The sequence below is a fragment of the Marmota monax genome, unplaced genomic scaffold, assembly GCF_021218885.2.
Source record: "Marmota monax isolate L192 unplaced genomic scaffold, Marmota_monax_Labrador192_F-V1.1 WCK01_AAM20220418_F8-fsc00702, whole genome shotgun sequence".
Lineage (NCBI taxonomy): Eukaryota > Metazoa > Chordata > Mammalia > Rodentia > Sciuridae > Marmota > Marmota monax.
This window is the reverse complement of record NW_026695044.1, coordinates 150799-164876: the sequence shown is the minus strand read 5'-3', so window position 1 is coordinate 164876 and position 14078 is coordinate 150799. Positions and strand designations below refer to the sequence as shown.

Below are 14078 nucleotides of genomic sequence, written 5' to 3'. Positions count from 1 at the left end.
TCGGTGGACACAACATCTTTATTTTATTTTACTTTTTTATGTGGTGCTGAGGATCGAACAAAGCACCCCGCGCATGCCAGGCGAGCATGTTACCGCTTGAGCAACATCCCCAACCCAAGAAGCCTATCTTTGATAGATTAACTGCACACTAAAGTTAGCTAGGGATGCACAAAACTCCCTCATCAAACAATCCCTCATCTCAAATTATGGGGGGAAAAAAATCACACCTGGAAGAGTAGTTGCCCGAAACACTGACCACAAATATCAGATACAAGTCATTTCAGCTAACGTTTATATTTTCCTTAGATCCACTGGACTGCAACTGTTAACAAAATAAAAGAGATTACATGTGAAAGAGATAAGATATATGGAGCCCACATTCCAGAAGAGGCTATTTTTCAAAACATTGAAAAATTGAGGCACCTATCTGGGTCCTACATGTCCTCCCTTCAAAAATCATATAAAAGACTCTCTCTTAGGGAAAGTAGAAGGCAAAAGCCAACCATCTTCTAACAATGCCAGCTTGTTCCTAATAACGCTCTTTCTTTCACTATCATTCTGCCTCTTGAATCATGGACTCCATGAGGTGGCAGTGAACTAAACCATCTTGTATAGTTACAAGCAGAGGTTGTTATCATTACGGTCAATCCCTGGTATCAAAAATAAATTAATTAAAAAATGAAAAACAAATGTATCTCAAATTCTCAGCAATAATCATCAAAAAGCTTCAGCATTGGGCTGGGGATGTGGCTCAAGCGGTAGTGCACTCGCCTGGCATGCCTGCGGCCCGGGTTAGATCCTCAGCACCACACACAAAGATGTTGTGTCCGCCGAAAACGAAAAAAAAAAAAAAAAAAAAAATTTCTCTCTCTCTCTCTTTCTCTCTCTCTAAATAAATAAATAAATAAATAATAAAATAAAATAAAAGCTTCAACATCAAGAACCAAAAAAATGAAAATATATTATTTAAACATCATATTTCAGTGAGCATATTCAAATTTTTCCTCAAAGTTCTAAGCATTGGGTGCATTCAAAGTGCCCTTTAACAGTGCTAACTAGTTACCTGTGAACATACATATTATACTAAGATGCATAATAGTATTTTCTTGAAACTGATTAACATAAATTTTAAAAGGCAATTAAGTTTTCAGCCCCAGGATACCAGATTCAAAGAATATCCTTCTTAGCAAAGATGTTACTTCATGCAAGGAGTGTACATGACAGTTCACAAGTTCATTTTAGTGTAGTGTTTTGTGCTTATTAATTGCACAGTGAAGCCTTGGTATTGGTTTCCTGTTTCCGTCTAACAAATTACCACAGAGTAGCTTCAAATTTTACTTGCTCACAAATAAAAGCAAATTTTTATTTGCTTACAAATAAAAGCAAATTTTATTTGCTCAAAATTTATTTGCTCACAGTTCACAAGGTGAAAAGTCCAAGCGTGTTCAGGATTTCATCAGGCTGTGATGGGGTCCTCCACTGAGCTCATAGCTGTTGGCAGCTGTTGGCAGAATTCTGTTACTTGCACTTTTAGAGATCAGTGCTCCATTTCCTGCCCCAGCTGCTGTGGTACCCAGCATTCCTTGCTATATGGCCACTCCATTCTCAAACCCTCCCTTCTCATTGGGAAGCCTCCCTCACTCTGAATCCCTCTGCTCTTGGAATCTCCTTGCTCTACACAAAGCCAGTCCAGTGAAGGGCTGCTCTGATTAGGGCAGGATCACCAGGTTACTCACTCTGACTTTAATTTAACTAATTTCAAACTTAAGTATGTCTGTAAAATCCCTTCTCAGTACTACCTAGATGCCTGTTTGAATAACTGGGAAATACTGAATAAGCCTAAAAGTGCACATAATCCCCAACCCCAATAAAGACTCAATTCTCCCAAGTTTCTGCTCTTGCCTGCTCTAGCTCTTAAAGATCACTGGCCACAGAAGTCTTTTATAGATTAACCATACTCTAAAGTTAGCTAGAGATGCACAAATCTCCCTTACCAAATACTTCCTAGTCCCAAGTTGTGAGAGAAATTCAAAAGTGGAAGAGTACTTGCCAGAAATAGTGATCACAACAAAAATCAGATACAAGTCATTTCAATATTTTCCTTTGCTCCCTTTAGGCCCTTTAGATCCACTGGACTGCAACTCTCATCAACCTACATGAAAGAGGTAAGATATATACAGCCCACATTCCAGAAGAGGCTATTTTTCAAAACACTGAAAAACTGAGGCACCTCTCTATCTGGGTCCTGCACATCTTCCCTTGAAAAGTCATATAAAAGATTCTTAAGGAAAAGGGTAAGATGATCATTGAAGGCAAAAAGCCAGCTTGTTCCTAGTAACACCCTTTGTTTCTCTGTCACTCTGCCTCTTGGATCATTGACTCCATAAGGTGGCAGTGAACTAAACCTCCTTGTGCACTTACTAGAAGAGGTTGTTATCATAGGGCATCTTAGATTCTGCCTAGCATGGCCTGGGGCTTCATTTTGTGTTTAACTGGATCACAGTCAGAAATCAAAATTCAAATAAGTAGAATGTTAAAAAATATTTATTTCTTAGTTGTACACAATACAACTTTATTTTGTTTACTTATTTTTATGTGGTGCTGAGGATGGAAACCAGGGCCTCGTGCATGCTAGGCAAGCGCTCTACCACTGAGCCACAACCCCAGCCCCAATAGTAATTATTTTTTAAAACACCTATCCAATTGGCTCATGATACTTCTCAAGAAGCCTTGTAGCCAACGTAGTAAAAATGGCTGTCACTGTTCTTTCAGATTTCAGATGCATTATGGAAGAAAATCCACTTACTATCACATTTCAGGAAACTTGACTATGACATATTGATGGCTTTTATAAACTTCATGAAGTTCTTTCAAAAAAGTGTAAGAGGAAAACTCTGATGTTGTACAAAGAACTCTGCTCCACTCAGAGTTCCATGACAAGGGTTCTATTTTGCTGCTTCCATTTCACCACCCTACCCCCTTGCAATCAGGCCCTTTAAAGGCTTGTAGGTATAATTGATGAAGATCCAGTCTTTGTTCTTGTAGTCTGTCTGCAGGTGATTACTTGTGGCCACTGTTAGCATAAGCTGTGGAGACCATACCAACACTAATCAAGTTTGAGGGAGGCAGAGAGGGCAACAAAGACAAGCTCAGGGAGCCATCATATCAATCACACAACCATATTTCTTAGAGAACAAATCTATATACCTCCTCTGATATTAGGAAATTGTACCAGGACTGTGGCACTCAGAGCTGGTGGGAGGGAGGAGGTAAGTAAAAATGCTTTCTTACCAAATTTAGGAGCTTCTTCATGCATTAAGCATTCTCTTAATTGTTGTAAGATTTTTTATTAGTCTCAAAGTTCATAAGTTAATAGCTGCTTTAGTGGATGAATGAGTTGTTGGAGTACTCTACAACACTATTCTTGGTGAAGTCAAGAAATATTAAGTTACTGGATACAGTAGCACACACCTGTAATCTCAGTAGCATGGGAGGTTGAAGCAGGAGGACCTCAAGTTCAAAGCCAGCATCAGCAATTTAACAAGGCCCTAAGCAACTTAGCAACTCAAAACATAAAAAAGAGCTGGGGATGTGGTTCAGTGGTTAAGCACCCCTGGGTTCAATCCCAAGTTACAAAAAAAAAAAAAAGAAAAAGAAAAGAAAACAAGAAAGAAAAGAAAAAAAAAGGCATTCTCTTTTAAAGAGATTTTTAAATAAAAAGAAAATCTTATGTATCTAACCATGTACCTTTCCATCTAGTATGATTTTCTTTTGATCTGAAGGACATTCATTACAGTGCAGTTTGTCTGCTCATTATGAATTCTTTCACCCTGAAATACCTTCATTTGTGAAAGATACTTTTGCTGGGAAAGAATTCTAAATTTACAGCATTTTCCTTTCAGTCCTTCAAACACGTTGCTGATCAGTGTTCTCATTTGCTTTGATTCCAATACAAAAGCTGCTGTCATCTTTATGATTTTTCCCATGAAGTATTTTCTTTGTCCTCTGCTGCTTTTCACATTCTTTTCTCTGGTGAACAAATACAGGTTATTTCAGTCCTTAATAAAATTTAGCAAAAAGTCTTTGGGAGAACTGCCTGGTGGGTTTTTTGTTTGTTGGTTGACTTTTCATAAATTCTCAAAAGCAGTTGTTTGTCCCTTACTTAATTGATTCTCATATAAATTTTCTTAGAATATTCTTGTCCTGGGAAATTTGGTAATTATATGTCAACTTGGCTGGGCCATAGTGCCCAGATATTTGTTAAAACCTTATACTGGATGTTTATAAGAGGGTGTTTTATGGATGAGATTAACAATTAATTTAGTTTGAGTAAAGCAGAATGCTCTCCTCATTATTACTGGATTTCATTCAATAGTTCAAACCTTGACTAGAACAGAACACCTGAACAATAGTGTCTGGGGAGCTTCCATATTGCTGATACACGTGCTGTGAGGGTGGTGTACCCCAAATTCATGGGAACAGAGGCTTCTGCACTTGGAACACTTCTAGATCTTATCTGTGTACCTCTACCTCTGGCTGCTTGTTTGTGCCCTTTATAAACTATAAACGGCCTTTACCTAGGTTCTGTTAGGTTTTCTATGAAATTATCAACACTTAAGAAAGAGGCTACAGAAACCTCCAACATTGTACCAGGTAAAAGAGAAGGGTAGGTAACCTAGGGTCTCCATGCTTGCTCTGGCATGTTAAATGAGGGAAGCATTGTGGGAAGAGCCCTTGAACTTTTACAATGTGACATTAACATAAGGTAGTCTTAGGATTCAATAGCAGAACTCCCAGTTGCTGGTGGAGAATCACATACTTGGATGGATAGAGGGAAAAAATTCCCTTGCCATCTCACAAAGACAAATTCCAGAACAAAAGATGAGCAAAATATGAGGATTCACTTCATGTCCTCAGACCTGCTAAAAACAATGCTACCAGCTAATCATGGTCCAGACTGACTGTAGCACCATATCTAAACTGGAAGATTCAGGTTTTTTAAGTCCTTTGCAGCACTCAATACAAAAGACTGATAGATGTTAGAGGTTCTCTCCCTAGACACATTTTCATGCACAAGAAAATATAAATATTCCTAGAAAACATCAGTGTACATGCAGATTCTCTGAAGAGTACAGACCTGGCTATTTTAACACTACTAATAAGAGACAAAGGCTAGGAGGTGTTTTTAGTGACCATTCACCATCCCACAAAGACACTTCAATTATCTCAAGTATAAGCTGATATAGACCAAAACTGGATCTAGTAACACATTTTCAAGGGAATGTATGAGAAGATGTCATTCATTAGTTACTTATTCATCATCCAAACCTGAGAATCTACAAACAACTCATGAAGTTCTAGTCCCTGATCACTGTTCCAAAAATTAGAATGTTCCATTCTTTCTCCATTTCTCAGCCCTGGCACTAAAATCTCTTCCTAAGTTAGGGTAATTCCACACTTTTGTCTTGTTAAGAGTCAGAAACCACTTCTCTCCATAAAAGGACAAACTCCACCTCCCAGGCATTATTACAGGGGAACACAACATGAGGCTTCAGCTCCACCAGTCAGATGACCACATGCTGGACTCTGACCAGGACATGATGACAGAGGGGCTGGGGAAGGGCAGACACATTTGGGATAGTGGCTCAAGTGGAAGTAGTAATGACCAGTTCCCAGCATCAGCAGCAACAGCAGTACCAGTCACAGAATCCTTTGTTAGTCATCAGAGTATCAGTGTGATCAGTGGCACCTGTGCCAGCAGCAGGGACAGTGGAGCCTACGTGGGATCTGACCTAGGGCAGGATTGTAGTTTCTGTCCTTTGCTACATAACAATAAGCCTGGTTCTGTGGCCTTCCTAAACATGTAATTATCTCCCAATATGATATATACTTTACATGAAAGTGGAAAAATTCTGGATTCCATTATTTACTCTAAGAAGTGATAAATGGGTTTGGGGAGTCATTTCAGAGAGCAGCAACAGAGATATTCTCCATGCTGAGCTCTGATCAACTTTCTGCATAATCCACCTGGTGGTACCTCATGGGGTGAAAACAACACGATCTTCCAATTCACATATCATGATTGACAATATAAGTCCACCTTTTCTTTCTAAGGAAAAAAACTTTAAGGTTTTAACACATATCCCATCCTGGGATAGCTTTGATCACACACCTCAATCTCACTGAGCACTAGGATGGCCTTTGTTATAAAGAGAATAATAATTTATACTTCCACTTAACATGATAAGACTCTCCTGCATACAACTGAACTACACCATCCCTTTCCTAACACAGGATGCAAAGTCCCTCTGTGATGTATTCTCCTCCTCCCCTTGATAGACATCCCAAAATGCAAGACACTAAGACATACACTTAACAATGTTTAATACTATGAAAAACAGTCAAAATTATTTGTTATGTATAAAAGGATGATATTCAAGAAAATAAGTATATTTTATTAATAAATACATACCACAAACATATTCATAATAAAATAAAGAAGATATGCAAATGAAAATTACAGTCCTCTCCTCTGAAAATGGTCATGTGTTGCTGCTGGTACTCATAACTATCTTCTTCCACCTCCCATTCCGTATTCCCTTCAATTCACCAAGTAGTTCAGCTGCCTGTGGCATTTCTCCTGCTGTGGTGATGCCAACCTTCATTCCTGAAGGGTCCTGGCCACTCTTAGTCCTGCCTGGGTTAGGATGATGTAGTTTCCCATGGACATTAATCACAGGGGTAACACTAAGAGGCACCCTAAGGGACTCCTATATTCCAGACATTCCCTTCCTTCCCTCCATGGGGAGCAGCTGTCCCATGTCCCCCTGGCTGCCAGGATCCATCACTCAGGCCCACCAGCTAACTCCACTCTTGGGCTCTTGACTTAAAGCAAGAAGAGCCCAACATGGCCAGTGACAGTTGACCTTTCCAATTCAGTGAACTCATTGTTGTCTCTTGATGGAAGCATTTCTTCTGTGAAACTAAGATCTCTAGGCCAGCAGGACATAAGGTCTTGGGACAGGAAGCACACAGTGGGTCACTGGGGGCCATAGTGAGAGTTGCCACTCCCATTCCCATTTCTTGATTCCTGGACAAATGAATCCTGGCTGTTGGGAAAACAGTGCCACCTGTCAGACACTAGTTCAGAGCACGTGCAGCCTCCTGAGGGACCTTGACCCAGCTGCAAGGTGTCTCCTTGTAGTTGCCACTGTCATGAAGTCTTCAAAAGGCCACAGCACCCCTCATCAAGCCAGGTACCTCAGGAGGAGGGAGAAGATGGTAGGAGCAGAGATTCCGGAGTTCAGACTGTGGTCACACTTCTTCTTTGGCTGTGAAGGAATTTCTGGGGCAGAAGCAGAGCTCTGTGGACACCATGACAAGGCATTTGTCAGATGAAGCCCAAGCTCTCTAGGACCTTTAGGCTACAGATCTGGAAGCCCCTCTGACATCATCTCAGTCTTTCTCTTCTCTTTTACACACACACACACACACACACACACACTCTTACACACTCATTCTGCCCTGTCACTTGCAGTGCAGCTTCTCCTGGCATTGAAAGAACTCCTCCAGGTGTCCTCATAGCTAATTACCTCAGGTCCTCACGTCTCTCCTCAAATCTCACTTTCTTCATGATCCCATGCTGCCCACCCCAGCACACAGCCCTCTTCGCTGCCTCACATCACGGACTAGATCACCTTCCCTATATTACTTGCCACTTCCTGCCATGAAAACTACCCAATGCCTAGATGAAATTTTCTACCTCTGCCCACTAGGTCACCTGCTACTCAGAGAGGACAACTGATTTAATTTCACTCATGTTTCCCAGGTACAGAAACAGTGTAACAGATCTGACACACAGTAAGTATCAGTTGGATGAATGATCACTCTGGAGCATCTCCCTCTTCTAGAGACACTATCATTATTAATGGAGCCTCAGGCCAAAGGCTGCTTGTGGCAGCTACAGCACAATGTCCTGTCACACAGAAGTCCAGGTTGTCTGCACTCTTCTCCTAAGAGCTGCTCTTCCTCCCTCCCTCCACCCACACCAGCCCTCTCGCACTCCACAGCACATCTTTTCATTTGCTCCTTTAGGGAAAAAAAAAAACCTAAGCAGATGGATTTAATTTCCCACCAGATATAATTTAAATTAGATGCAAAGCAAGAGACCAGAACTCATTCACAAGAATAAGAACAGGCATAATCCTCTACAGAAACAAAGAGACAAACCCCAAAAGTGGGAGCTAAGGGTTGAACTCAGGCATGAGCCACGCTGATCTGGCCACACAAACACTTCCTGCCTTTGGTCCTGGACACAGGACAAGGCCCAGGCAATATCTGAGTTCCTGTGATCACAGGTCCTAGTGAACAAGACTCTATTGAGGTATAACCAGCTCTTGAGTGACCACATCCAAGCCCACAGAGGACTGAGCACTGCCTGGCTGCAGCCCTGCCCATACATAGCTCCTCACGGCCTTCTACTGTGTCCACAGCAAACACGTGGATTCTGGGAGGTTCTCAGATCTCAATTTGTTTTCTCTCACAAATTGTGGAATCTTGTGCCCCTTGAATAACCTCATCAATCTCTCTAAAGGGCAAGAATTTGAAAAACACATTCATACCCAGATTCTTGTTTTCAATAGTGAAATAAGAAGATGCAGCTCAATGCAACATAAAGTTAAACCAGGGGTAGAGACATCCTGGCCCCTTTTCTGATACAGAAGGGAACACAGGTTAGTATGGGGAAGAGGGTCCTATTGGGCAGGGATAGGCTGGTTATTCCACCTCTTCACATTTTACCAATAGGAACTCAGACACATTCAGAGCCATTTGCAGAAAAAGAATTAGGGAAGTTCACCAGAAGTCGCAACATTCTGAACATCACTCACTCAAAAGGTCCAGATTCAGAGTCCCCAGAACCCAGCTGTGCCCCCTCCATTCTATCTCTTCCCCCTTTTCAACCCTCCTTTAGAAGTCATGAGAGACTCATTAAACCCCTCGGACTCTTCCCTGCCCAGGGTAGAACAACAACAGCTAAAGAAAAGAAAACTACTCAGAGTCCAAAGGAGCTATAGCTAAAGAGAATCATAGGGTAGGTGAGCTCCCCACTGGGCTCCTGTTCATACTACCTCAAGGGTCTCAGTGATCATTCTCCGACCCATACTTATTTGTAGCCTGAGTGTAGCTTTTTCCTTTCCAACAGTAGATAGAAAGTGTCCTGTGAGAGGTCAGGGAGGATGCAGGGCCATGAGGTTCTAGAGGAATCCCCTGGTTCTAAACCAGTGACATTTCCAGGACTATGACTGCAGACCCAGGGAAGGATCGGGAAGCATGAGGAAAATGACCTGGGACTGCTGGGAATCAGGTCTATATGGTCATGATCATCAGGGTAAAAAGTTTCATGTTTTTCACCTGTGCTTTTTAAGAAAGTTTCAGCACACAGGGACTCTCTCTGGGTACACATGCATGTGAATGGTGCTCCTCAGTAATAAGGCAAAAGACTGGAAAACACCTGCCTGTGGCTTGAAACCCATACAGGGACAAAAAAAAAAAAAAAAAAAAATCAGACTTCACCTCTTTTTTATCTGGCTCTTCCACTTCACACTAGCAAACCCAACTCCAAAGAGAAGGAGGCCAAGAAGAATTCCAATCATGGAGAAGGTGTGCTGACGAGATAGCTCTGGGAAGGGAAAAAAGGGAAGATGAGATGCTGTAACCACCAGCTCTCAGCCCTCAGAATGGCTCCTGCTTTCTTGGCAAGAGGCTTTATGCCCTCATCCCCTCCTTACCCCATCTCAGGGTGAGGGGTTCAGGCAGCCCCTCATGTTGCACATGGCATGTGTATCTCTGCTCTTCCCCAGCAGGCACCACCACAGCTGCCCACTTCTGAAAGGTTCCATCCCCTGCAGGCCTGGTCTCCACAAGCTCCATGTTCTGAATCTGGTCCTCCCCATCCCTCTGCCAAGTCAGGGTGATCTCCTTAGGGTAGAATCCCAAGGCCCAGCACCTCAGGGTGACATCTCCTTCAGGGCTGAAGTGACGGGTCACATGTGTCTTTGGAGACTCTGAAGGGAAGAATTAGAAAAATAAGACATTTTGGGGCTGGGGCTGTAGCTCACTGGTAGAGTGCTTGCTTAGCACATATGAGGCATGGGTTCGATCCTCAGTACCACATAAAAATAAATAAATAAAATAAAAGTATTGTGTCCATCTACAACTAAAAATATTTTTTTAATAAGACATTTTACATTACCTCCCATGGCCACTGAACCAGTGCTCATGTGACCATACTAAGTCAGACAGGACAATGGAAGTGAGGAAGGAAAGCAAAACCCAAGCACCAGCCTGGACTCAAGCTTCTGAGATAATCTCTGTTTCCTTGGAAAGTTGTAGAATCAGACTGACCAGGGAAAGATGCCCCAGGTCTCTAAGAGGGACTTCAGGTTCTGACCTGAATGGAGGCCCAGAGACTCACAAAACCTGCAGTCAAACCTCAAACAATTTGAATGTGGAGCTCAGAACAAGACCTGAGAAAGTCATCTTGTGGTACCCAAGGCTGCTGTCAGGGTCAAAGCAATGTGCTCTTAAGTTTGTTCAGAGATCTTCTCCCCGCCCCCCCCCCCCCATTCCAAGACAGACTTGATGCCTTAATTGTCTTGAGAGGAGGGAAGGCCCTCTGGTATTCTGTTAGCAATTCCATTTTTGTCCAAACTATGTAGGGGTCCCCTCATCCCCTGGTACCTGTGTGCAGCAACTTGTCCTTCCCTTTCTCCAGGAATCTGCGGAGCCACTCCAGGCACTCCTCCTGCAGGTAGGCCCTGTAGTGCTCTGCATCTCCTGAATCCTCCCATTTGCGCTGGGTGATCTGAGCAGCCTTGTTCCATGAGGTCCAAGAGCGCAGGTCCTCATTCAGGGAGATGTAATCCGCACCATCATAGGCAAACTCCTCATATCCACGAAGGAGGCTTCCATCTGGCCCAAGGTCACAGCCAGAAATCCACTGGAAGGTGTGAGAGCCTGGCCCCGCCCCGGAAGTCAGACTGGCTTTGCTCCAGCTTTTACCTCTGGGGCTTAACTCTGCCAGTGCAACCCGGGAGCGGGGGAGGAGGAGGGGTGGATTGGTCTAAGGCTTCTGCATAAATGTAAAGTGAACCCCTGGCGAACTCGCCCAAGTTTTCTGAGTCGAGGGGCCAAGGGATGTTGGGGGCCTGGAAATGAAACTAAGTCTCGGAGACTGTAGTCGACCATGGCCTGTCTCAAAGAGATGGGGGCATTTGTCCCCTGCCACCGGTCCCGGGTCACTCACCGTCCTCGCTCTGGTTGCAGTAACGGAGGGTGGAGCGCAGGTTCCAGCTCAATTTCTGTGCGTGCGCCTTAGCAATCTTGGTTTGCGTTTCCCAAAACTCTGGTGCCTCAAATTCCATCCACTGCACCCGCGGCTCCACCCTCGGATTTGGGGCGTCGCTGTCGAAGTGCAGGAACAGTGTGTCGTCCACATAGCCCACCGAGGTGTAAAAAGACTCTTCCTCGCCAGGTCGGGACACGGAGGTGTGGAAATAACGCAGGGAGTGGGACCCTGAGGACAGAGAGCAGCTAAGACCCGATGCGACCACCTCCTGGGACAGGACCAGGGTCCCAGGTTGATGGGCCGTGATGGGAGGAGGGGGCGAGGGGACTCGTGAGACAGAAAGCGGGCAGACAGAAAGGACGGTATGGTCGGTGATTCAGATCGGGACAGGGCGAGTCTGAGATGGAGGGAATGTTCAGGCTTCACAAGGTGGAAATGCCGCGTCCCTGAATCTGCGACCCCGCTGAGAAGTCCCCTAGATCCTACCCACAGAGGTTGTTTCCCGCCCGACCCGGTACTCACTCGCCCAGGTTTGGATTAGGGTTAGAGGCCCCAAAAGCAGCAGGAACAGAGTTCTGAACTTCATGACTCACACCTCCATGGACAGGGAGAATCAGTTCCTGCAGCAGTGCCTGGACCTTGTCACCTGGAATCGCGGCGACAACTCTGATTGGCTTCTCTAGAAACCACTGGTGTGAGAGTGAGAACTGTGGACGCGTCATGAGTCACCAGGCAGAACTCAGGTTGAAAGAGGAGGAAGTGAAACTCCTGGAAAGTGGGGATTTGGTTTCCTTCTGGTTTCCCAACCCCAGAAACCTCCTTCAGGCCTGAGACCTTGAGCCACGCCCAGGACCTGCGGTTTTCTTCTGACCTTTCTCCTCCAGCACCAAGCTGTCTTTCTCACATCATCTCTCTGAGTCCTGGCTCAGAGGCTGTTTGAAGAAGCCAAGGATAGACCTTCTAAAAGAAAGCACCTCCCCAGGGAATATGATGTCAGAGAGTGAGCAGCCCTGGGGAAAGGAGGTGGAGAAGCAATGATTTCCCTTTCTATCTTAGAGAAGTGCCTGGGAAACCACACAGAGATTCCCAGAGACTTTTTTCCTTTGATTTACTCACTGAGGGAAGCACAATTTTCACAGTCTGCAATGATCTGGATTCCTATCTATCCCTAGTGATTTTACCCTTCATATATAAATGTGTCTGAACCCACACTGTGGCCCATGCTGGTAATCCCAGTTCTTAGGATTAAACTAAGGTTTTAGCCTTACTTTAGGTCCTCTCATACTGAAATCTGGAATGATTGGGCTTTTCTCACAAGTGCTGCCCTCTCCCTCTCCCTTTCTCTCACCAGCCCTCCTCCCTCCACTTCATAGCACATATCATATTTCTCCAACACAGAATGATCCTTAATTTATGGGTCCTATTTTCCAAGTAAATATAAATCTAAATTAGACTCTGCCTTATATATTTTTGCATTTACTTTGAAGCCAGTACCAGGATTACTGGAATTTAGGGCTGGGAGGGGGATAAGTAGGCAGAGCAGAAAAAGAATTCCAACAAGAATTAACTTAAGATGAGAAACTGTGGTATCCCTCCTCTCTGCTAATTCTAAAATCTGATATTGGATTTTTAAAGATTATGGAAAAGAAGGCATTTAAGTAAACAGCTCTGGAAAGAGGTCAGGACCGCATGAGTCTGAAGATTCATCTCTTGATAATATAGAGTCACCTGTTTAGGGACCTGTGTAAGAGCAATGATGGGTGTGGGGGGGAGTAGCTCTTGCTAATGTCAGCATATGGGAAAATCCAGAGAAGGTTTTCAGAGCCTTTATTTCTTTTCTTTATTTTTTTTTCTTTAGAAATGTCCTTTAATTACTTGATCAACTCCTCAAGTCTAGAATTTGAAAAAAAAAAAATGGTGTTTCCATTCTTAGTCTTCTGAGGAATCTCCATCCTGCTTTCCAAAGTGGTTGTACTAATTTGCAGTCCCATCAACAATGTATAACTTCTTCCCCTCATACTCACCAGCAATTATCAATATTTGTTCATTTTGTTTTGTTTTATTTTGTTTTTGGTTCCAGGGATTGAATTTTACCACTGAGCCACATCCCCAGCTCTTTATTTATATTTTATTTAGTGATAGGGTGTCACTGAGTTGCTTAGGACCTCACTAAGTTGCTGAGGCTGGCTTTGCACTCCCAATCCTCCTGCCTCAGCCTCCCAAGCTACTGAGATAGCAGGTGTGTGCCACCACGCCTGCTTCATTATTTGTATTCTTGATGATTGCCATTCTGACTGGGGTGAGATGAAATATCAATGTAGTTATGATTTAAATCTTCCTGATTGCTAAGTATGTTGAACATGTTTTCATATATTTTGTGATTATTTGTATTTCTTTTTTGGAATAATATCTATAGATCATTCATTCATTCATTGAGTGGGTTATTAGGTTTTGTTGGTGTTAATTTTTTTGAGTTCTTTTCATATTCTGGTTATTAAAAAACTTCCACTTGACCAGCAGGCAAGTCTGTACAGTGCTGAGGGACAGTGTAAGTTTCCTTCCCTCCAGGAATCATGGGTCAAATATGCATGATACTGATCAATGAATGAGAAGGGCAGTCAGAGCCGTGAGACTTACCATGGTGACTCAAATCCCTACTATGTTCCAGGCATTGCACTAAGTCCCCTTTGGAGATGATCCCACTTAATTCCCACAACAACCTTGAAAGGGA

General features: G+C 43.4%; 1 protein-coding gene across 2 annotated transcripts; it reads right to left on the bottom strand.

Moving 5' to 3' along the window:
• Positions 1-6367: 6367 nt before the first annotated feature.
• On the bottom strand, positions 6368-13839 carry LOC124081502 (saoe class I histocompatibility antigen, A alpha chain). Of its 2 annotated transcripts, none has more exons than XM_046427683.2 (6): positions 11870-13839; positions 11306-11575; positions 10741-11076; positions 9789-10064; positions 9574-9679; positions 6368-7364 (listed from the first exon to the last, which is right to left on the bottom strand). In XM_046427683.2, the coding sequence occupies exons 1-6, from the start codon at positions 11931-11933 to the stop codon at positions 7304-7306; spliced, it is 1113 nt and encodes a 370-aa protein (XP_046283639.1). In that variant the 5' UTR covers positions 11934-13839; the 3' UTR covers positions 6368-7303. The 2 variants fall into 2 exon arrangements, with proteins under 2 accessions (XP_046283639.1, XP_046283640.1); XM_046427684.2 differs by having other exon boundaries at positions 10741-11016.
• Between the last annotated feature and the right edge of the window lie 239 nt (positions 13840-14078).

Excerpts from the sequence above, each read along its gene's own strand:
- LOC124081502 (XM_046427683.2), bottom strand. The coding sequence starts at position 11,933 with ATGAAGTTCAGAACTCTGTTCCTGCTGCTTTTGGGGCCTCTAACCCTA. Across the intron at positions 10,065-10,740 it reads GGACAAGTTGCTGCACACAG|AGTCTCCAAAGACACATGTG; the intron begins GTACCAGGGGAT and ends TCTTCCCTTCAG. Across the intron at positions 9,680-9,788 it reads ACCCCTCACCCTGAGATGGG|AGCTATCTCGTCAGCACACC; the intron begins GTAAGGAGGGGA and ends TTCCCTTCCCAG.